The sequence below is a fragment of the Larimichthys crocea genome, chromosome VIII, assembly GCF_000972845.2.
Source record: "Larimichthys crocea isolate SSNF chromosome VIII, L_crocea_2.0, whole genome shotgun sequence".
NCBI classification, from domain to species: Eukaryota; Metazoa; Chordata; class Actinopteri; family Sciaenidae; genus Larimichthys; species Larimichthys crocea.
Window position 1 is genome coordinate 13,447,828 of NC_040018.1, and position 24,099 is coordinate 13,471,926.

The following is a 24,099-nucleotide window of genomic DNA, read 5'->3' on the forward strand; positions in this document are numbered from 1 at the left end:
ATCTGCGGTTGCTATAATCAGATTTTCTGTTAGCATGGTAAATAAGTGATTTTTCCCAACAGATGGATTTAACGTGTGCTTGTTATTAAGCTTGACAGCAGCCCTGAGGCTGGAGGTAGAAAGTTGACGTTCTGCGCATTACATTGTTTCTGCTTTTGATCCTTTCACGTGGTCTTCAAAACACAAGATAGATTCAACACAATTTACATGCAGAGCGTGTGTGTGCTTTTCTGAGAGGAATATATATTGCGAGAGGGCAACACCACAAAACAACACAAATCAAACATTGTAGGATGAGTCCTAGGGACTTTGGTGACCCCCTGACTTTTCATCTAGCACCACCACAAGGTCAAATATTTAATTTGTACAACACTTTGGTCAGTCTCAGCTGTGCTTTGCATTCAGTCCTGATCAAGAATTGCTTACATGCTATCATACTAAATTAATCAGAATCAGAATCAGAAATACTTTAATAATCCCAGGAGGTAATTAAGATGGTGAACATGGTGTAAACATTACACCTGTCACTCTTATAGTTCTCATTGCAAAGAAGACGATTTCTTTTTAAATTTCTTCAGCTTTTTTTCAACTTTTTCTTCCTATTTTAAGTGTGCTGTGTTTTTTTTTTTTACTCGTCTTCTCAGATAACTGGGTACAGGCGGTACACCTCTGTTGTTATACACTGCATTAAAACATTGAAGGTCAGAGTTAGTAAGGCTTTTGTGGCTGTTTTTCTCAGGCACAGATGTGATGCATTCTACCTCAAACACACGTGCTGTACATCAAACAGACATACCAGGCTGCAGGAGAAATTTCACAAACACTGAAAAAAACACATTAACATAGTACACAAGGAAGGCTATAGTGGTAAAAATAAATTTGAATTAAAAAGGTTTATATACTCTATTATGTAATTGTATACCTACTAAAGATTATATCATAATTGTATGAGTATTTTTTTGTCAGGTGTCAGAGTTGAACCACAGCCAAAGTAAATATCTTGTAATCAAGATCACTACATTATGATTTTTCTGAGTTTCATGATCTCATAGAAATTCCACCTCTTCAGCTCTTTGTCACTGGTTCAGTACCAGCATCAGTCCAGGAGCTGACTGTTTAATGAGCTGCTGAGACTCATTAAATCAGACATTGAATACACCCAAATTTGTTATTACAAACTTAATGAAAACCACAGGGCACATAAAATCTGGATTTCGATGTGATATTAAACTATACGCACAATCTGCACTGAACTTGAATGACTGCTTAAGTATTTTATGTTTGCATCTACTGGAATTCAGAAGGACAAAATCCAGGACAATTATTACAAAAAGAAAAATGGTTTGAGGGAGGCTCTCTGGTTGCCGTAGAGCTATTTTGTTAAAGACTTGAAGTATTTGTCATGGTGGCTGGTGTTGGAGGACAGCAGGATTAGGCTGTTAATAAACTGCATTTATGTTTTAGGTAAGTAGAGCTACAGAGGAGAAATGTATTGCCATAACAGCCAGCCCTTTCAGACACAATTTTCACTCAGTGGCTCATTGTCATTCATTGCATGTTACTCAGCAGGGTTTGACGCACACATAGATTACGTCATAAAATAAACATTTCTCTGCCCAATCAACAGGAACCAATAAATAAGAGAAACCAACCAGCTGTGCAGAGAGGGCTATCACAAAGGAGACTTTGACTCACCCAGTATTGTTTTGTGAGCTGTCCTTCGGAATGGCCATGCAATAGGATATTAAGTGAAACACATGCAGTAAATGTTTAATTCATACCTGGTTTATTATTCAATTTATAGAGCTGCAAACATTGATTCTCTCTCCTTTCTGTCTGACCTCTTAATGGCAGAAGTGTGGGTGGTGTCACGTTTAAAGAATTTGATTGAAGAAGGTAAATGCTTGCTCTTTTTCTGGTTTAGTGCCTCTCACAACACACATTTTACCAAAGCAAATATGAGTCGCATTGTATGATGTAAGATGACCAAGGATGTACTGTACAAGACCTTACTTTTGATCAACTTCACAGTGTCAGCTATTCATCATCAGCCCTCACAATAATTCACACACAAGGTCTTATTATTGCGGTTACACATCAGTCATTTTTGTCACAATTTTCGCTGGAGTGGAGTGAAACAGGCAGGGTCAGATTTTACAGACAGTACAATATTAGACTGTAGAGCAGTGATGACCTCTACCCGCACAGAGAGAATAGTCATCACAGAGAGGATAGTGCTTCTGGGGGCCAAATGTACAAATGTTTTCATTTCGGTGACCTTTAGCCAGGAACAATGCACCTCACATACAAATACTAAGGTCTAAAAACATACTGTACATCCACACTGATTTATACCTCAACCTGGGGTCTGATTCACAGTTCTTAGGCTGTCAAAATAAGATTTGCAGATCATGTTAACTAAAATCGTAATAACACACTGGATAACCTATACAAACGTCTGCATATAAGATTATTTTTAACCATGCATTTTTTTGTCCTCACTCTCAATAGCAGGCTACGCAGCAGGACACAACTCTGTGACCTCTGTGACCTATGCTCTCCATCAGGTGAGCTAGCTGCTAACTCTTCCTTGTTTTTCCTGCAGGCAGAGCATCATTATTTTATGAATGAAACAACATGTCTGAGAAATGTAAAAGTGCTGGTGATTCAGCAGTACCAAAAAAGAAACTACGACTATAGTGAGAGTCTCATTTTAGACAAGAGGCTAGCTGATGACAACATGAACAAACAACAAGCAAAATAGGAAATAATATTAGGGAAAAAAAAATCACATATGCATAAATTGAATGCAGTATGAAGTGTTGCTCACAAAAAAACTTAAAAATCCCATACCAATGAATGACTTATAGAGCTATTACTATGTAATATAATCTATTGGCTTAGCTCAAAAAAAGAAAATGAAACTTGGTGCTTTGAGGAAAGACATGTATGCAGATGTTTAAGGCAAAAATTCCTACAGCTGCCACTCTTATTCTAGATTTTACTGAGAGCACCTTTAAATGTCATATCAAACCAGAAAAGACAACAAATTCAATGAGCTACAGGTCATTAACTCTTTCTCTTTGAATTCTTTATTTGTACAAAGTATTGAGCTTGCTCATTTGCTGCCAGGGCTGCACAGTCTTGAAATGATGAAATGGCAGTGTTATACAGCCAAGGAAGAAATGGCAGAGAAAGGTTCAGCTTCATGATTGAAATAAAATGATTCAAATGTTTTGCACTCTCTCTTATACCCACTGTTACACTGTAGATATTGAACACAGGACTCCAGAGAACTTAAAAGTTGGAAACACTGTCAGTAAAAGCTGCAGTGTAGAAATAAACTTGAAATACTTCTTGAAATCTAAACAGATTGCATTCATTTCAGGTCAGAAGCAACTGGCATCAAAATAGATCTGCTGTGCTGCTGCCAGCAAGGCTACTGAAGGATTGTGTAGTCACTGAAAAAAACATTTAAAGTCAAATCAATGGGTCCAGTTTTTCTGGCTGTTAAACAACTTGACGGTGGATGATGATGATGGAATATTTTTAACAGACAGATAACCTGACTGCACTAAATGATCTTGCGGGTCCAGCTGCCATTAACAAAGAGACACATTTACATATTTTTATTCATTCATTTAGTTTAAAGGTGGTATACAGCTGTAAGGCTTAATGCACACTAGCAGCAAAGTAGGATTTGCCCCTTTGCGCTGGTCACTTTACCGATGAGCAACAAGCATTTTTCAAGGAGAATGAGAGCAATGTTGCATAAAAACGACTACAGACAAGGAGAATGAGAGCAATGTTGCATAAAAACGACTACAGAGAGGCGCATTAGCTGAATTCAGTGTGATTCTCTGAAAAGCACAAAAAGCATCTTCAATAATATTCAATACCTAAGCCTTCTAAATGAAAGAGCTGTTATGCAAGGCTCAGATTCTAGCCCTAGTGTTGTAGGTATTTTTGTACAAGAGAGAGAAGCAGAGGCACGATGACATACAAACATTGTGTAACAGGGTCAATGTGTGCTGCTTAAATTACACAGGGTTTTTTTTTTAGGAATGTGGAGCACCAGATTGCTATCTTTTGCAGCATGTTTCCCTGCAAATCCCTGAGATATGGCTTGACTGACTTAATAAACTCGCACAGTTGCCTTGTTGCTTCTGTCTCACCTTTGGTATATCTTCTTGTTGTGCTCAGGAAGCATCAAGAAACCCCCTTACATGCTGTCTCCATCTTCAGCAAAACAATTAAGGATTGTGGAGTCACTTTTCAGATTGAAACATGTAGTCCAAGAATAGGAGGATTCCACAGCAGCAGAGACATATGAATATTGTTTGTATGGAATTACTTAGTCAAATCTGAATAGGATTTATCTACATTTTTTCTGTCTTTGATATGCAATGCATTCTTATGTATAAGCAGTCCACTTACAGTACTTCCTCCATTCAGTTTCTATACTTATCTCTGCACACAGCATGGGCTGAATCCACACAGAGTACACATTTGTGTGTAGGCACAAAGAGGATATATCTTCGACACCATTTAATAACTTCCAAACTGCCAGGTTTGTTTTGTCTGTGCTGACAAAGCCTTGTTATCAGTTAGACAGACTGTCAAGACAGACATCAAGTTTTTCACACAATTGCCCATCAAACTGACCCGCTCAACTATCTCTCCAAAACAACATGTATCAGACCTCACTGGTAGAACTGAAAGGTGGTGCGCACACACACAGACACACAAATCAACGGCTACCTTCCTCCACATCAGGAAGTGCTGTACAGTAGGTGGCTGATGGAGGAGTCCTCCCACTCACAGGATATTCAATTGCAAGCATGTACACCTTCAACCACTCTCTATTTTGCTGTCCGCATGGGATCAACTACATTTACACATTCACCTTTGGGCAAGTACTGCTTGTGTGTGCACACCTACAAATACACTTAACATAGACACACACACACACAAACACTTCCTCTGTCACATAAAAACATGTCATGATTTAAGCCACACAGAAATAAAAGCAGCTGGATTTATGAATGAACTGAGAGTAGAGTAAAATGTACTTTGTTTTTTTCATTATAGGCTACTATTTCAAAATTCCTCAAGACTTTTGGGAACATTGGCTGATATACTTTATTGGTTGTGAGTTGTTGAGTTGTGAATCTTGTAGCATCATGAGGACAAGTGGTAAATATTTTACAGTTAATGAAGCAAAACTGGGACTTTTTAGGGGAAACAATTTCATTGATCTGGGATAGGCTGCCATAAACCCTTTGCACTTTCATAATATATGTAGAAGGTTTTTATCCGTAACTGTCTGGTGATTCCACATCCTTTTAAAATGAGACAGAATCAGGTAAGGAGCATGAAATTGACTGTGCAATGAACATGAAAGAGTGCAAGGGTAGAAGGGGAGCGGGTACTGAGAATATTAACCCAAGAGCCTGAGTCCATCTCCTCCTCCGGGCCTTGTGTTAGACATCACCAAGAGAAATCCGTTCATTAGGACAGCAAGAAACTCATAAATCAAACGCAGATCGCTGTCAGTTTTCCTCTGGGGGATCCGGCCATGGTAGTAGAGCAGAAAAGCTGTATGTCTTTGGGCCCTATATTGCACATATACGTACATGTTCGTTCTGTGTGTTTATCTGTGTGTGCTGTATACCTTCAGAAAAATATCCCTCCCATGGCACACTGTAGCAGCTGCTGTTTAAACATTAATATCATTAGTGGATTGTTGGGAAAGTAGGTTGATGGCTTTGAAGCTACCGTATGAAGAAGAGGTCATCATATACTGACAGAAATATTATTTCATTAGTTGAAATTTATTATATAAATTATGCATCTTTTTCATCTAATTGTCTAACTGTTTCCACAATATAAAATCATGTTGGTTAATGCTGATGAATTAACAATCCATTTATTTCCACAAAGTTGGTTTTGACAAGGTCATATGATTAATTTATTGTAAGAATTAAAATCTTCTTCATAGAAATTAGTGACACTAAGATATGTGTGATTATTTGATGGACTGCCACTGATATAATAAATCATGGGTGGTTTTAGTGTCCCTGGAGAGACAGGAAAGTGGGTGACTATGCGTGTGAAGAGTGTGATGGTATGTGCTGTTTAATGGACTCCCTGTCACACAGGAGAATGCCTCTAAAACAGATGGTTACCTGAATGAGAAAGGTCAGTGACAATCTGTCCTGCTCTTTTCTTTGCCCTTGTGTCAAGTCGTTTTTTTTTTTCTTTTTGGTTCGTTTTTTTGATGGAGGAAAGTTGGCAGCTACCACTCAGAGATGCAGACAAAAACACTTAAGGTTGCCACTGAACAAGAGGTGGAGGTAAGCCTGACACTGATGGCATGTGATCGTGGAAATTGGACCATGATTGGTTGTTGAGATGTCAGGCTTCCTAGGCTGTGACTGAGTGTACATCTTCTGTGGGACCTTAACAGTGATAAATTGTTGACTGACTCATTCTTATTGTTGGTGATGAAAACTGCCACGATGGACTGCATTGCAAATTTGGAGCTTGATGGAAAGGGTGGCTGTGAGTCACTAGTGGTGTTTTTATTTGTTTCCACCTGATAGACTACATTGCAACAAAGAGAACCATTTAGGATGTCATTGTAAACATGAAGAAGTATTCATGAGACATATTGAATTCATTTAGTTCTTTAAGTACATACTATTTTACTAATTCAAGAAATATTGCTAGAGTTAGTAAAGTAAAGTGACCTTTACGGGAACAATTTTGGTTTGCTTAATGTACCAAAAATGGCTTTTAAACAAACTCCCATCATGAATATGATAAGCACCTTCTGTTGATATTTTTAAGAAACTGCTCAAAACATTATTTTTTAAAAATGTATTAAACCTTTAATTAACCAGGAAAGGCCCTATTGAGATTAAATCTCCTTTTCAAGGGCGTCCTGCCCAAGACAGAACAGCAGTACAAACGAAGAACAAGTCAAACCAAAACAGACACAAGACACACAGATAATATTACAATACACAGTGGTCTAAAATATGCTAAAAGTACAATACAAGCCATGAAATCAACAACAATAACATCAACTAAAACAACAACACCTGGATGATTCATTCTCTTGCTCTTTCAATGTGGATTCAAAAGCATTTATAGAGATTAGATCTTTGAGTTTTAAAACATTCTGTAAGATAGTCCAGTCAGAGGGTGCTGAGTACCCAAACGCCCTCTTCCCTAGCTCAGTACGAACATTTGGTACTGATAAGATATAAAACTGCCTAGAATGCAGCAAATCCATCCGTCCATCACGTTTGTTAGAAATAAAAGAACAGAGGTATGTTGGGAGCAAATCTAGAATGGCTTTGTTATGATCTTGCTTTTAATTAAACCCTGTGGTTATTTGTTATTTATCATAGTAATTTTATGTTTATATTTTTATTTGTTATATTTGTTTGTTTTTATTAATAATTAACTTTTATTATTAACTCTTTTAATCTCCTTTTTAATATGTCTGTCATTGATTTATTTCCCTTGTGATGCACTTTGAGCTGCATACAATATTATAAAAGATGCTATATGAATAAAGTTTACTACTGTTGTTTCCAAAAAGTCTGCATCTACAGCATAGAATATCACAGAAACAGAATCTAACAGTTTTACTACCTTAAAGGAGAGGTACAGATCTATTTTGTCTGTCTCCTGCCTGTCCACCAATCACATACCATGCTGAAATGTCATATTAGCTTTGATTAACTTAAAAATTGTCTCTTTGAGAGTTTATATTGACCAGTAACTCTCTTAACCTGTGAATATTTTGTTAAGATATACCTGAAAAAACACACAAATATCCTTTATACCAAACCATAACACTGATACATCCTGCCTCTCCCTTAAGGCCTACAAGCCGCTCATCTCTCATACTTACTTCCTGGTACTTTTCCCTAAAGCTTCAACAGAAATAACTCTTATTGATTGCACATCAAACCCACTGTGCACATAAAAAACACATGCACACATACCTACACATTAGTATATGAATATATTTGGATTTAATAAATAAATAATTCTGAATTTTGCATGCAGTTAATCAAGTTAATCAAGAATGATTTTTTTACCATTTTAGACTGATTAAAGATTCCAGTTCATGTTCTGGTTGAATACTTTTGGAATGATTCTGAGATAAGTCTTATAATATCTTGTATTGACCCACAATTTACCTTTTAATTTAAAAAATAGGGGGATTTTCAAGTTGCATGAAGTCTATGGAAAGAGCACAAGGAAGCAGGCCTACCACACAAAGACCGACCTCATTTATCATTCACACACTTAACAAAATTACAAAAACGAGTTAAAAAGCGTAAACAAAATATTTAGATCATTTCTTTTTTATATTCAATTTATTTCAAATCATTTGCGACAGTATGGGCTGTTACCGCCCAACACTAATTGCAGCAGGTGTGCTGCTGATTGGTGAGGTGAAAGGCTGCAGAGCTGCTTTCAAACACAAGCCCGCAGCTTTGCTTCGACTTTCTCTGACTTCCGTTGACCTTTTTTTTTTGTTGTTGTTGTTGTTGTTGCCTCACGTGTCTTTGTGTTTTGCTCGCACTCATGCCACTGTGAGGAAAAATGCATTCATCGCTTAACTTCTCCACACCTGAGCACTCCAACCTGTCAGGTGTTGACCCTCAGAGACTGCTGGAGCTGACTCACCGCTCCGTCAAAGTAAGCATAATAATCGTTTTGGGCGTGATGATCACTTTGGGAAATATTGCAGTTCTCCTGGTTATTACTTCCTCCGTGGCTGGTTGGTCAAGAAACTCTCGGTACTTTCTCCTCTCTCTTACTGCTGCAGACTCTGCGTTTGGACTGCTGGTCATGCCCTTGAATCTCTGGGTGAGTCTGCTAAAGGACTACACTCAAGGGCCAGATGCTCTTTGTCATCTCGTGGCCTTTTGCAACTCCACCGTCTACTCCACCTGCATGTATACACTGGCCACGATAAGCCTGGAGAGGTACATTGCAGTGTTTTACCCGCTACAATACTCATCTCTGATGACAAGGAAAAGGACTCTGCTCTTGATCGCCTTCGCCTGGTGCTTCCCTCCCTTTCTACTGTTGCCGATATCGTTTCCAGACGGCATTATCGAGGTTCATTTTTCTACTGCGTCTCTGGTCTGCAACCCAGCCTACTCCACAAATGTTGGATACTCCCTAAGTTTGACATGTCTGATATTTTTCCCCTGCTCCATCATCATGACATATGCAAACCTGAGAATTTGGTGCGCTGCCAAGAGACAGCGGCTGAAGCTGCGCAAGTATGACTGTGCGCGTCGCAGCAGACACAATGTGGCATCCAGAGTGCTTGTACCAGTGATGGCAGCCTACTACGTCTGTTGGACACCCTGCATGGCAGCTATGATCTACAATGGTAAGCAATGAATTATGGGGAATGCATCATGATGCTCCAATTGGAAAAATGCTTCTAACATACAGTATCCCATTTGTCAATGTGGATCTTGGTGGAACAGAGATGATGGATGGACAAAATTGCAGCTTTTCATGTGAGATTTAGGCCAGAAATTAGTCTTAATAAAACTGCACAGATAAAGAAATCATAACACTGCAAACAAAAAGAACTTAACAGTCCCATCCTATAATGCTTCATATAATGTGTCTACCTCTGAACTTCACTGTAGGTACAGTATTTTTTGGGTCATGCAGAGTAATTCCTCCTCCAAACATGGCACAACACATTGTTGTTCTCACAATGATCTAAAGGCTTTTCCATATGTTGTGTAGCACACTTTAAACGAGCTTCAACATGGTGATTGTGCATTGAGACCATAGCGGTGACAGGAATGTGGGGAGAGAGATGGGGAATGACATGTGGGAAAGAGCCACAGGTCAGATTCAAACCCTGGGCTGCCGTGGCAAAGACTGAGCCTTTGTACATGGGGCAGTTGCTCTACCAACTGAGCTAAACAACACCCCTTGTGCTGCTTTTCTGACTAACTTTCTGCCCAGAAAGGGAACTCTTGTGAGGGGCTTCTGTGGGTGGTCGGTTGATGATGGAGTGATGTTCCCTCTACTTAGGGCTAATAATGGCTCCAATGGTGCTTATTGGAGCAGTTAGAAATCCGTAATCAGTAAACAGTGCCATTGATGTGCAGATCAACAATTTTGTTACAAAGGTCTTTGGAAAGCTCTTTGCCTCTACTCATCTTGAGATGTTTGTTGTGTGACAGTTTGGTAACAAATGGATTGTTTACTTGCATTCAATGTTGGGTAACCCGTTTTAGAAGAGAGGAAGTACTAACAGCAATTGGCACAGTTGGGAGAACTAATCAATTTGAATCGGTCAGTTTGGCACTTTTTCTCACTTTTTTTCTTACTTTTTTGTGTCATTCCACTTTATTGCACATTTTTTATGGACTGGAATTTTAAGATGTCTTTATCTGCATAGTTACACTGAGTTAACACCAATGTCTGGTCTAAATTTTGTGAATAGCTGCATTGGATATGTTTAATCAAAAAAAAAAAAGTACTGACATTTTAAATACTTATTTCCCCCACTTTTTTTGCATAGCTGCATTCTTCAATCATGAAGGATATTTGAGGATTATAGAATTCAAGTTCTTGATGTGGACCCAGCTGGTCTTACAATGACTAAAAAAGTGCAAAATCACCTTGCAGTGGTTATTTAGGCACACATGGCGAATTCCATGGTGATTTTAGCATTAAAATGTTTTTGAGTCACATTTTTTAATCTAAGTCACAAAATAAGTCTTAGTTTAACTATGTTTTTTTTTATGCTCTAGTCAAATTTCTAGGTTCGGAAGAAGCAAGAGAATTTAAGTATTTGAATATGTTAGATTAGTTTGCTTTTAAAAAAGATGCACATTTAATGGCTTGTTCCCCGTCTTTATCAATTTCAGCTGGAACTGTGCGGAGAGAAATAGCTGTCAATGTTATTTATGTAATTCTGGGCATGAATATACTGATTCAAGGCCAGTTTTATGACTCAGACCTTTTTTGACTCTTTCTCATTTACCCCATCCATGTGCTGTCTTGGAGTAATCAAGACTGAAAGTGGAGTCGCAGCTGAATATTTTTAGACGTGAAGACCTTTTCCGAAGAGGGCTGTAATTCATCTGATATGGGTGAAAATCCCTACAAAATGAAGATGACAGTCTTAACCGAAAACTTCAAAAGAGTGCTGCTGTCCAGATGCTAGTGAGCCTCACTGTGAAGTGGAACCCTACACTCCACCAAATCTGTTAATTTGCTTTTAAATCTAGACTATAATTGTTAAGTTGATAGCTTCATATCATTGCTCTCAGGGGAAAGACACACCTCTCCAAGGGTGACGTTTTATTATCAGTTGATGTATTACATGCTCATCTGTGGTTTTAAAATAAATGTCTCAATTTATATGATCATAAACCAACCATACCTAGACTATGATTCAGTCCATGCAAAAGGTCAACCACTTGTCTCATCCAGAAGCTGCTGTCTTGTGCTGTGGATCCTTACCCTATTTAAGTCCCTGTGTTTTCTGCCCAACAGCAGTCTCAGGTAGCACTGTACCAGAGTGGGTTGAGTATGTGGTTGTATGGCTGCCCACCTCCAACGGTTTCCTCAACTGCATCTTCTACTTCTGGATAAACCGAAGCTTCCGCAGGAAATTCCACCTCGTCCTCCAGAGGCTGGCTATGGCCATCTGCCCCGAGCTAGCCGACGCTGTTGGGTGCTGCAGTGCATCAAAGACGCAATTTGTGTCGGGAATTATGGATAATAACAACAGCGTCCATGAGCGTTCTGCTAGTGTATCCTCCACCTGCACCCTGTTGAGCATGGCTTAGGATGTCTGCACCTTTGGCATGGTAAAGGACATGGTCGTGACCTCTGCGCTGTCTTGTGTTGTCTAGCTGGGCTGGTTAACTGAAGCCAGTTGACATGTCTACATAAGGTATCAAGGGTAAGATTAGACTAATGGGCCACTTGGGTTACAATGCAATGGTTGATACTAAGACAGGCTTTGATGGCAAGTATTTGAAATAACCACTGTACAGTCTACATCATTATAATTATTATTGTATTTTTTTCTTATTTTTTTTAGTTTTTTTTCTTTTTCTTTTTTTAAATCAATTTTCAGTTTAAAAGTAGCTCACTTGACTTGAGCACATGCTCAATGTGTAACTTATTTGGATCTTTTGTTTTACTCCAGCACACAAGATTTGATTTACTGTCAGAGATGGCCTCTTAAACCACCTTTTTAGTTGTTTTATGGTTAGCCATCAACCATGTCTGTGTCCCAAAAAAGCCTTCCATTATTCTGTGCGCAGTTATATAGTCCATCTTTTAATAGTGTCAGCTGTTTCATGCTTTGACTTGTTGCTCGGGTCAACATATTTCACTTCAAACATTTGAGGTTAGTTCATCACACAAAGATGATATTTCTTCTATTCATATGAGACATTTGTGAACTAATATCAAGTACTTTGAAGGATTGAGGCCATCTACCTCTTCTCCAATCTAAACTGTGCGTCCAAGACCTTGCCACATAACAGCTGGGAGAAGTTAACCTTTAAGTCACGGCATTTCAGTGTATGCAAGGGGAAAGTAATTAAGCAGCTACAATGCAGAAAGGTCACCACATTTGTGTCAGCAAAGAGATAACTCCTAAGGCTGCAGTTTTGCAATTTTGAGACAACCATGATCTTCCTCTCAGTATCTTCTACTACAACTTGACAGTGCCAATTTCATCTATGTCTGCATAGAGTTAACTGTGATTGTGAGTTAACTGCCTAAGTTAATATTCAAAAAGAAACATTTTATGCAACTAATTTTAGCCTTTGGTTTTGCTGCTTTTGTTTGACCACCATTCAAGTTTGTGCAAAATTTGTTAAGCATCAGAAAAGATAATGAACATTTATATGTATATGTTTTGTTATGTTTCTAAATAACTACTTTTATAAAGAAAAATGAGCAAATATTCTATTGGTTTATGGATGATCTATTAAATAAAGCATTAAGCCTTTGAATTCTGTCATCACTTGCTTAAATATTTAATGTATCATTAGTAAAGAAAAATATTCTGCACTCCACATTACCGAAGAATAAGAGTCTAGTCAAAAGAACTGTGAACCATGAATTGTTACTCATAGTACCTGAATCTCATGAAGTCGTTCACCCTGATGACAGCATGGGTTGCTCTGTTTTGTCAGCATGGTTTGCTTCAAGTGAACATCACTGCTTTAGTATGCTGTGGATGTACCTCCGAAACCTAAGGCCAGGAGTAGAGCAGAACTGCAAACACATCTGCAACACTACTGTTGTGTTTCTGGAGATGGAACCAAAAATCAAAAAATCCTATAATTATAATAATCCTATAATTTAACAATGTTTTGTCAATACCTAGTATACAGACAGTTAATCCAGGGGTTTGTAAGTGACACATCATCATCAAAGTCTTGTATGTATTGTCACAGTTGTTAATTAGCATTAAGGATGCAATCAGGACTTACATGTGATTAGACCTTAGGGTTTGCCTTTCCAATAAGTTAGTCTATAAATATACATTTATTAGTTTTGCATCTGAAAGTGTCTCATGATAAATAGTTTGAATTGAGTTATGCTGATTACTGCCTACCCATGCCATCTTACATAACAGGTTAAGCCAGCTGGGATGGATTTACAGTACTTTATTGAAAATGATCAGATAAATTCGATTGATTGTGTGCCTGGTGTTCTTCCAACAGTACACTCACTGTATAAAGTATACATACATATATAGTCTTGAGGCCAACAACTTGTCTGGGAAGCAACTGTTAAAATACTAGTTTGACAGTGAGGTTTGAAAGAAACAAACAATAACAGAAATACTTCCTGAATACATGTGACGTGATGTGATTTACAATATTTTGTACATTTACTCAAGTAGTTATACCTTACTTAACTATTTCCATCTCATGCCAACTTTATATTTCTACTTCACTACACCTCAGAGGCAAATTTTGTACTTTTAACTTGTCTGAAGGCTTCAGTTACTAGTTCCTTCGTGGCATTAAAAAGTTGTTGGTCTTAAACTATCCATAACCCTCTGGGATTAGCTACATTGTCACAAAGCTGAAAACGGGACTATTTTCTGAGCTCATTAAAAGTTTATACAGTCTAACACTACAAAAACTAGATGATGATCTTATAGAATATGATGCATTACTGTAGATTTAACTATCCAACAATATATAAAGTAGTTAAAATAGCACAACCTCAAACATCTACAGCAGTAAAACGCAACAGTAATCAGCAGATATAATAGTAAAACACTGACAGGGACCATTTTACTGCACAGTGAACGCTTTTACTTTTTACTGATAATGAGGATCTGAATTTTTTTCCACCACTTGAAGCAACATTTCAGCTTTTCACTTGACCACTATTTAAAATATGAACTCATATCGGCATGGTACAAGGACCCAGGCTCAAAAACATGACTGAGAAAGGAAGTTTGACTCCATTTCTTTTTCAAGGGCCTGTGTCCTTCAGAAAAAGTTGGCCATGTTTTTAGTGTGAGAGGTGAATGTTTTTATGTAACCTTTTAGGCAGTTGTTAAAGCTTGAATTTGATTTAAACATTGTCCCACGTAACACAAAAAATACTGAATATGTTTTTGGTGAGTGGGTAACCTTGTTGAACTAACTCTAACTTCTTGTCAGAGATCATGTTTTTTTCTGCAGCATCCATAAGTATTTCTTCCTGCTATTAGAGATTTTTTGACCAGCAGGTCTCCCTCGACACTGAAGTGTGTGCATTAGCAGCCTCAGCTCTCCTTGAGGACAACAAGCGAGTCAGTCATGGGAAATGATGTCTATCTGAGGGCTACTCCCACAGATGCAATATGCTGTCTCATAATTGCTCATCACTCTCTCTGGTCGTAATTTCTGTCACAACATGAGTGCTGACATGGATGTAAAATGGCCTGTGGCTTAAATGCTCTTTGGGTCTAAAACTGAGAAAATATCTGTGTCCAACAACGAGCAAAAAACAGTCCAGATGTTTGCAAAAACCAGCCCTGAGTTTGTTTGGTCAGTATATTGTCTCAAGATATGATTTCAAGCCGTCTTGTTGCACAAACTGAGCGTCACATAATCGCAGTGACAGTGTTGAAGGTATTTTTCATCATTATGAGTTTTTCCCACTATGTGTGACAGCATTATGTTTACTTTGTTTGCTGTTCCCATGAAAACCCGCAGATAATAAACACTGCTGAATTCTGTGGTGAACTTGTTAGAGTGGGTGCACTTATAAGATTAGCCGTTTTAATATATATTTCCACTGCTTCTGGCCAAATTAAAGGACAACAAACAAACATCTTGAGGCTGTAGTGCCACCTTGTGTCTCTACTAAGTATGGCATGACAAAAAGGACGAGACTTTCTAAACATGAATAGATTAATAATGATCAGTGACTGATTGTGGTGGTCCTAAAAAGAATGAATAATTATACCAATTATACTATTTTATACCACTGAGTGCTTTTTCATTAGTGGAGGTTTCTCCATGTGTTTTTCTTTTTTTTTTGCTTGCTAAAACGGTGGTATTTACATAAAAAATAACCAACATAAGTAGTAAAAGTAATATAAACAGTCCATCAATTTATGTAACAAGAAGGCACCCGGTTCTTGATTTGCCCCACCTGATTGAAAAGGATGAATCAATGGGTGTTGATTTGTGCTTTCTGTGGTGGGCTGCTGCTCATAAGCACTCTGCACTGTGAGGGCTCTTGTGGCGGTTGCAGATGGAAAGGCTTTTAATTCTAATCACTGCTTCCTGCTCCTCTCCACAGGAAAAGTAACTGAGGGGAGCAGGAATATGGCGGACTCAAGTATTATTCACTTTGTGCTGTCATTGCACTATGAAATGGTTACCTGAAGAAAACACAGTCTAAGTGCATTACCACATTATCACCATCTACCATAATGCAACTTTACATTAAATCACGATGGTGCAATGATGACATTTCTACCAAAAGAATACCAAAGGATGAGGAGCATTCAATAATTTTGCTCTATGCTGCTCATCTCCTTGTAAAGCAGGAGTGGACTGACTTTATTCTTGCCATTACAGATGTGTTGCCTGACACCACAATATTAATGTGTTAGGCAGTTGGGGTTTTAATGTCATTTTTAAAAGAGCTTATTACCTTTGATCATTAGAGTATGAATGAACACCCGTCTCAGCTCACCCGTCTGTAGCCAAGAGTGTGACCACAGGGTGAAATTAAACCCAGCTGTTAAATTTTTCAGATCTGTATTCCTTTCATATTAACACAACACTGACACACTATCCATCAGTGAGTTTATAAATAATTAAAGAATAAAGAGAACTGTGTAAGGGCGAATATTTACCAATACAAAGAATTATTCATTTATATCTCGATATCAGATTTATAAGGAACGAATGTGACCACACAGGACACAAGGGTGTGACAATTCAAACAACTCTAACAAATATAACAAATCTATTTACTGTTTGTTTCTGTTATACTTAATTATATTTAGTTTAGTTCTATTAGTTAGTCAAATAGGCAATACAGTTGAGCAACTCAGCCTGTGGCAATTGCAAACAAAGTTCTAACGGTTTATCTAAGGATGATACACACAATATATAAATATATTTATAGAAAACAAGCCACTTTCACTTTTTGAAAGACTAATTTTATTCCAATAGACTTTTTATGACATGAAATGGCAGTTGAAATGCAAAGAGAAGGCAAATATTTGTCTTTCAGGTCAACCAACTACAAGTAAATATTGCAGCTACATGTAAAAATAGCATCAGGTTATATTCAGAAATTCGGAACTTGAATTGAAATTGACTGGTGGTAAAGTGAACGGGTGGAAAATGCTTTTTGCGATAGTAATATGTATGTCTTTTCAGAATATTCAATAAAAGGAGTTATTTAAGAAATACTATGCAAAGTCTGCCTAAACAAAAACAGTACAAAGTCTGAACAGCAGGAGAATCCAGAAAATAGCTGAAATAGACTGTGGCCTGAAAGACACCCATCTACAGCTCCAATGACAACTGACTGAATTCAAACCCTCCAATGACCATTCATACCATTCATCCAAAACATGGATTCAAGATGCATCACAAAGAAACAAAGATGTGAGAATGTTAAGTAACAAATGGCATAGTGAGGAAATTTAAAAACCAAACAATCAAATAACAAATACTTCACTGTCAGTTCTTATATATGGGTAATAAAATATTGTATGATTACAATGGTACATACATGTATATTACTTCATATATGGTTCTGGTATTTTGAACATTTACATAAATTCCTGACAACAGGATTGTAGAAAAAGAAGTCAAAACATATTCCACCTTAAATAAATCACTGATACAATATAATTTACCACCATTTTCAAAAATTGAGACACAAGATTTGACACTGCAATTACATAACTTTAAATGTGCATTTACAACCAAGAGATAAATGCAATCAAGCAGCAGAACTGTGCAGTCAGGAGTGAAAGGAATAAGCTCAAAATTCTTAATTAGAGTCAGGCAGCTATCATAAAACTATAACCATAATTCAGTGTATAACAGTTGATTGGTCACTGTTAACTATTACCCTGATTTCATATTCTGCATACCAATATCTCCTTCAGTGTTTCCATGTAATGATGCTGTGTTACATGGTGTTAACAAAACCTTCCTCCAAGCAGGCAAATGGTTAATGAGCATACAAACTGGGCCAAATGCATATGAAAGTTAAAGACAACATTTAACATAGATGACAACAAGCATAGTGACAGTGAAATACAAAGAAGCTGAAGGCAGACAATTTAACAAAGTCTCTGCCCAACTGTCTATTTGGTGCACTCTATGTAGACGGACAAGGACAAAAGAAATTGATCAAACTGTTCCCCCTTTTTTTCTTGCTGCAGACGACGCACACACTCCTAATTATGTGCGTTCTGTGAGGAGGTTTTGGTCAAACAATTCAAGGCCTCCAGATGAAAAGAAATGAGATGAAAAAGAGGATGCCAGCACTCAAGAGGACTTGTGTTCAAACATGTAGTAGCGATACATGATACCAACGACAACTGCTGTAATAGCAGGTATTAACCACATGGTCCAGGAGCTGTGGGGAAAAATAAAATATCAGATGTACATTTTTTGACCTAGAACAATCAAACTGGACAAAACAACTGATAAAGGCAGCAGTATGATATCATTTGAACTTTCTAACTACAAACTACAGTGATCAGTGTTGACTTGAAGCAAGAAAAGGGAAACAATGAGCCTCAGCATGTTATTCGTGTCTCACCTGGACTCTCCTGGATTTGTGTCATGTACCTCCTGTAGCAGAAACAAAAAGGACACAAATTAAAAAAAAGATGATTTAGCAACAAACCAAAAGTTTTGTTCCGTCTTTGTAAATTCTGTTCCAGACTTTTCTGTTGCAGTTAAGTTAAGGTCAAACAAACAGATGGAGCTTACCTTTGTCGGCTGCTTTGTCCTGTCATCCTACAAAGAAAATAAATGAATTAGTATCACTCGTGAACAACTTCTGTTTCTCTGGTAATACATAGTTGATCCAAATTCATATGTATTCGTATGAAATTACCAGGTAAATATTTATAACTGTTGACAAAATCTAAAAACAGGAATATTTGTTTGCTTGGACAAGGGTTCCACGATTCCGGGAATTTTCAATGTTGGAAACTTTTCATGGGAATTAACAGGAATTTATGGGAATAAACCAGGAATTTACATAATTGAAGATTGGCCCTTAACAGGGAATAGTTGAGGAAACTATATTTTAGCATAATCTTGACTAAAACAACCAGATCTCATGCAAGCACACTTGAATATCTGCTATCCCTCAATCACATGCACATAGCACACTGCTTACTGCGGGGTATTGAGGCCACACCCCCTACATGCACAGATGATTTCTAGAACCGTGGACAAGAGCAGAGCACAAGACTATTGAAGCCACACATTTGAGCTTGTGGACTAGATAATATTGTTCAATAAAATAATTCAAACTTGATGAGAACTTGAAGTTCTACTTACAAATAAATCTGTTGAAATGTCATGTATTATTTTGCACAGACGTCTGCTTATGACAAAACAAAATGTTTATATATGATACACTTTGTTTAAAATAGCCCCAATTTTCAGTTAATTCCCAGAAATTTCCATAAAGTTTCCTGTTTTGAATATTTCCAAAAATTGTCCAGCTTAACTTCCCATGGAAAGTTTCCAGAAAAACTTTCCACTGCTTTGCAACCCTAGCTTGGACACATTACGATCACTGTATGATGTTCCCAATTTCATCAGCAATTGGAGATTTGAGAAAAATGGGACTAGTAAAAGCACCTGGACAAAAAAAACATTAATTCTTTTGTGGAGGGTTGGATATGTTTTACAAACTTGTTGAACAGATGACTGCAGAAATCAGTCCCTAAAGAGCCAGAGCAATAATCAGCAGAACATAAACAAAGCAAGGACAATGTTTTGCCGTAATATGATAATTACTCTGAAAATAGTTTGAATGTGTAACTTCTTCTGTTGTCTTATCTCACCTTCTATTACGGTTTTCTGTTTGCTGCAGGATGTTTAAGTCTGTTTAAGAACAAAACAACAAAACAACTATCATTTGCATAAGTTGTTTGTGAACAGGCTTGTTGTTTACTAGTGATGACTCCTTCTATTTACTTGGGCCAGTAAGAGAGCTTCCTTCCTAAAGTGCTCTCAATGTAAGCGATGGAAAAAAAATCCACAGTCCTTGGTTTGTATACAAATGCATTTTTTTCTTCTTCAGTTGAAGATTATACTCTTCAGCGGTCTGAATTAAGTATCATCCAATGTTATAGTAATTTTAGAGCAAAGTTTGATCTTTTTGTTTCCTTCATTTGCAGCGGAGAGTTATTAACAGAGAGAGTTTTGTAATACTACTTTTAATAACAAGTTGGAGTTGGCTATTTCAGACAACTATGAAATATATTTTTACATGGAACAAAGAATGTCGATTATGAAGAGATTTTCTAATGAACAGGAGGAATGATTACAGTGAGCAACACTCCATTTTCAATGTGCTTTTCAACAGCCACACTTCCCTGTAGATTACATTTGTAGTGCCTGCTGTCCCACCTACATGATGCAGCATGTAAAACCTAAATTGTTTCATGGTCCCTTCTTGTGACTCCAAGTAATATTTTTGAAACAAATGGCTACTTTTTTTTCCTCAGGAACGTAGGAACGCTGATGACTTTTTAACTGACAGAGGGAGGGACGAAATCAGGTCTTTCAGAGCTAACAAAAGTCAGATCTTACCATGTTAAGCTCTCCAATATAGTACTGCTGGAGCATCTCCCTGGCATCTGTGGAATGGCCTACATCCTCAAAGCTCTCTGTGGCATCTCCACCCGCCTGTTCCAGCAAAACCTCCTCACCACCCGGATGCTGAAGGTAGAGAGAGTGTCGAGATAGTTAATGTTAACTTTTAATTTAAGGTCATTTTACATACAAAGCACATGAAAACACAAACACAATGGGGTTTTTATTAGTTAAACTACCCAGAACTCTGTTAATTTATTAATTGCACTACCTGTATAATATGCTCACATAAGTTATTTGTATATAATCAGCCCATAACTACTGCCCCCATTGTTTATCTGTACATACTCTGCACATAATTATCTGTACATACTCTGCACATAGCTATACACACCTTACTCCTTTGCACTACTGTAAATACTGCCTTTAGCTGTATCTATTGCACTTTTCTATTTGCACTTCTGATTAGATGCTAAACTGCATTTCGTTGCCTTGTATTTATACATGTGTAATGACAATAAAGTTGAATCTAATCTAAAAAAAAAAAAACTATATATACAAAGAAGTTAGTAGTAGCTCCGCTGAAAGCAGCTACAGCACTCAAATAATTAAAACATCTAAAATATACATTATAACAACCTCAGGGCCATTTAGGATGAGTAATTATAGTAGGTTAAAGTTAAAGTTTTGAATGTGCAACTTGTAATGCAGCTGTTTAACTCTGTGGCAGTACTCATTTCACTTAAGTCAAGTGTGTGAATCTCCAGCACTAGTGAACACATCACTTACTCACTGCTTCATCTGTTTACCTGGCAGCTGTATTAGCTATCTTACGCATTGAATGCTGTTTTCTTGAATCGACCATAACATACATACATACATATATATAACGCTGCATCTCTACTTTTGCGCAACAACACTTGTTGGTTAACAACTTAACTAGTGTCAGCTAACGTTGCGAGAAGTTTCTCCCAGTTATGCCACGTTGAGAAAGAGAAACTTAAGCTGAGTGTCGCTTGGCTTAAGCTTGTTTAACGTGACCCTGACAGCATCAGCATCGCTGTGAACAGGAGTGGAGCCGGTCAGTGAACGTCACATGTCGACACATGGCTAAGTCGTTACAGGAAGTAACGTCGGTCTTGTCCGATAATAGGTGACCAGTGGATAGAAATAACAGACGTGGCAGTAACTACTTCAGTAACTTCTATCTTACCTCTTCAAGGAAACTTGTGATGTCGTACACTTTATCGTTGATGATGATCCATACATCGTTGCTCATGTTATGTACTCTTATTTCTTCTAGTGTGTAATATTTGACACCGCAGTCCACCGTTTCGCCGTTTCCCTCGACATTGTTGGTGTTGGCAGGTTCACTGCCTGTGTCGATGAGCTTCTTGTCGGTTTCTTCACCCATCCTGGCGTCGATAACTTAAATCGACTGAGCGGCTAGCTAACGTTAGCTTCTGTGAGGCAGCCGTGGATGTAAAAGCGACGTCTCGATCCGTTTCCAGCCTGTTTGGATACGTTAGTATCGCTCCAGATGTCACCGTAGAAACGGCCCAGCACAGAAAACAATATCACCACACACACACACACAAACGCTAAACAATGCTGGGTTACGGAATCAAAAAACACCCTAACCCGGCACATCAGCCGACATGTGAGACAGACCAATGACGTGCTCGTCGCTTCACTGTCAAGTCGAAAAACACAACAGCTGACCAATGAAACGGCGACGTTCAGGCCGCTGGCCAATCACAAGCGACCAGTTCATGATCAGGACACTGTTGCCTTCAAGGCGCGGAAGTTTACAGAGGTTGTCATCTGCGCGCTGACGTTGCGCATACATGTGGTGTTTGTGTTTGCAATGCGCAAATTTACCCAGTTTAAACTCAGAGCTACATACTATTGTAGGAGCTATTTGTGAAGTTAGTCTTTGTTGTGTTTAGTTGTAAATTTAATTAGCTAATTATGAGTAAGTTTGTTTGATTAAATTAAGTGTTTGCTTTATTTAGATTAGTTGTTTTTTTTTGCTAATATTCTTTGTTATTTGTTTATTTATTATTTGTTTGGGATATTTAGATTTGCAATGTTGGTATTTTGGTTTATTTTTTGGTAAATGGGTCACACTGGGCACTTGAGGTTATTTAGATAGGTAGGCACCTTGAGTACCAGCATGCACCTGGGTGGGCCTATAGGTTTTTTTTTTTTACCAGCGCAAGGGAGGCAGCAGCAGCCATGGTTTTCTTTGTTCTTTTGTTTGTTTTATTATTTTGAAATAAATCATCACAAAACGCAAGGATTCAGTTTGGACATTCATCTTCTTTTGCCTGCGTTAAACCACATCCCCATGGTGCATCAGTGGCCATTTGATTTTGTTTGGTTTAAAGTTTAATTTGTTTTTATGGACAAATGGCCACTACAGCTATTATATATGAATTTAATAAAAAAAATAAATACAAATTTTAAAAAAGAGCAGAGATCAAAAAATGGTATTCAAGTGACTTTACATTTTTACATGTTGGGATACCTTGTAGCGATAGGCCTCTTTCTGTGCAAGATAAGGGGGCCTCTGAAGTACATGCATGCAGCTGATAGATCTGATAGAGTACCAACCACATGCTGATAGTGGAAGATGTACTTTGCCTTTGGTGGTACAACAAGACCACCTTGTAAACTATATTTACCCTGTCACTGACCCTCTCACCATCCCACCAGAGTGGCTGAATGGCCAGGTGCTGTGTCAAAAAGAGACTGCTTACTCAGTGTGACATTTTGGGATAAATATCCAAATAAAATACAAATAAAATATCCCTGCTTATGATGTTCACAGCAAAACATTTGAATTAAGTGATTATCTGAAAAGTCCTGGCTTCGTACGATTACAGCAACAACTGGAGTACTGTTTATTGATTTATCTTTATCTGTTGTGTTTTGTGGTTATTATGTTCTGTTATATATATTTTTTGTACTAAAATACATTAAAGTAATGTAACCATCAACACATTTTTTAAAAATGTAGTTAATTAGTGTCACAGTTTTCAATCTTTTTACAATCCATAGTGCTTTGCCGGAACCTAAGCCACACTTTCTTCAGCTTTCTGAGTCAGCTGACATGTTTCCTTTGTGGTTTAAAATTCCAAGTTTATTCCAAGTTTATTTTCATCTTTCTGTAAATTAATATGTTATCAGTTTACTGTCAAGTGCACTTCCACAATTTGAACAAAAACATTTTAAACAATATTTATCTCAGTTGTTGACCTAAGAATATGGACAGACCTGTTATAGTTTTACTCACTGTGGCAAATCCCAAGGTAAGTCACGCATGTACTTAGCACACAGTCAGATGTTTTGAATTCCTTTCAAGTGCAGGCCAATAAGCAGATTCCTGTTTTACTCTAAAGAATATGTTTGATGTTTTTTTTTTTTTTTTTTTTTTTTTTTTTTTTTACACATACTGCAGCAGAGATCATTGTACAGATGATATACAATATTAATACTTGCCATGGTGTTAAGAGTGTCTGTGGTGGACATGAAACTGTTCTTTCCATCATCTTTTTCTTGTATTATCTTGACATGGCAGTATTTCTGGTATCTCTGTCAGTCTTAAAGAGTCATAACATGTGTTCACTTTATTGAACTGTCTAAAGCAGAGTAACCTAATGTTTTAATTCCTGTCTGTGACAGTTATGGGCATTTAAGGCATTCAAGGAATTAGTCTGGAAAACTTTGAAAA

The 24,099-nt window shown here is 37.6% G+C and overlaps 2 protein-coding genes across 2 annotated transcripts; one reads left to right on the plus strand and one right to left on the minus strand.

Annotated features, from left to right (window-relative positions):
- The first annotated feature begins 8,443 nt into the window (after positions 1-8,443).
- On the plus strand, positions 8,444-12,223 carry zgc:162592 (histamine H2 receptor). The gene is made up of 2 exons (XM_010731493.3): positions 8,444-9,430; positions 11,569-12,223. The coding sequence occupies exons 1-2, from the start codon at positions 8,629-8,631 to the stop codon at positions 11,862-11,864; spliced, it is 1,098 nt and encodes a 365-aa protein (XP_010729795.1). The 5' UTR covers positions 8,444-8,628; the 3' UTR covers positions 11,865-12,223.
- A 4,475-nt stretch (positions 12,224-16,698) lies between these two features.
- On the minus strand, positions 16,699-22,064 carry cyb5b (cytochrome b5 type B). Its single transcript, XM_010731478.3, has 5 exons — positions 21,577-22,064; positions 20,361-20,489; positions 18,519-18,545; positions 18,346-18,377; positions 16,699-18,159 (listed from the first exon to the last, which is right to left on the minus strand). Exons 1-5 carry the CDS (start codon positions 21,775-21,777, stop codon positions 18,069-18,071), a joined length of 480 nt encoding a protein of 159 aa, XP_010729780.2. The 5' UTR covers positions 21,778-22,064; the 3' UTR covers positions 16,699-18,068.
- Positions 22,065-24,099: the final 2,035 nt, after the last annotated feature.

Excerpts from the sequence above, each read along its gene's own strand:
- cyb5b (XM_010731478.3), bottom strand. The coding sequence starts at position 21,777 with ATGGGTGAAGAAACCGACAAGAAGCTCATCGACACAGGCAGTGAACCT. Across the intron at positions 18,546-20,360 it reads ATATTGGAGAGCTTAACATG|GATGACAGGACAAAGCAGCC; the intron begins GTAAGATCTGAC and ends TTTTCTTTGTAG. Across the intron at positions 18,160-18,345 it reads ACAAATCCAGGAGAGTCCAG|CTCCTGGACCATGTGGTTAA; the intron begins GTGAGACACGAA and ends TTTTCCCCACAG.
- zgc:162592 (XM_010731493.3), top strand. The coding sequence starts at position 8,629 with ATGCATTCATCGCTTAACTTCTCCACACCTGAGCACTCCAACCTGTCA. Across the intron at positions 9,431-11,568 it reads GGCAGCTATGATCTACAATG|CAGTCTCAGGTAGCACTGTA; the intron begins GTAAGCAATGAA and ends TCTGCCCAACAG.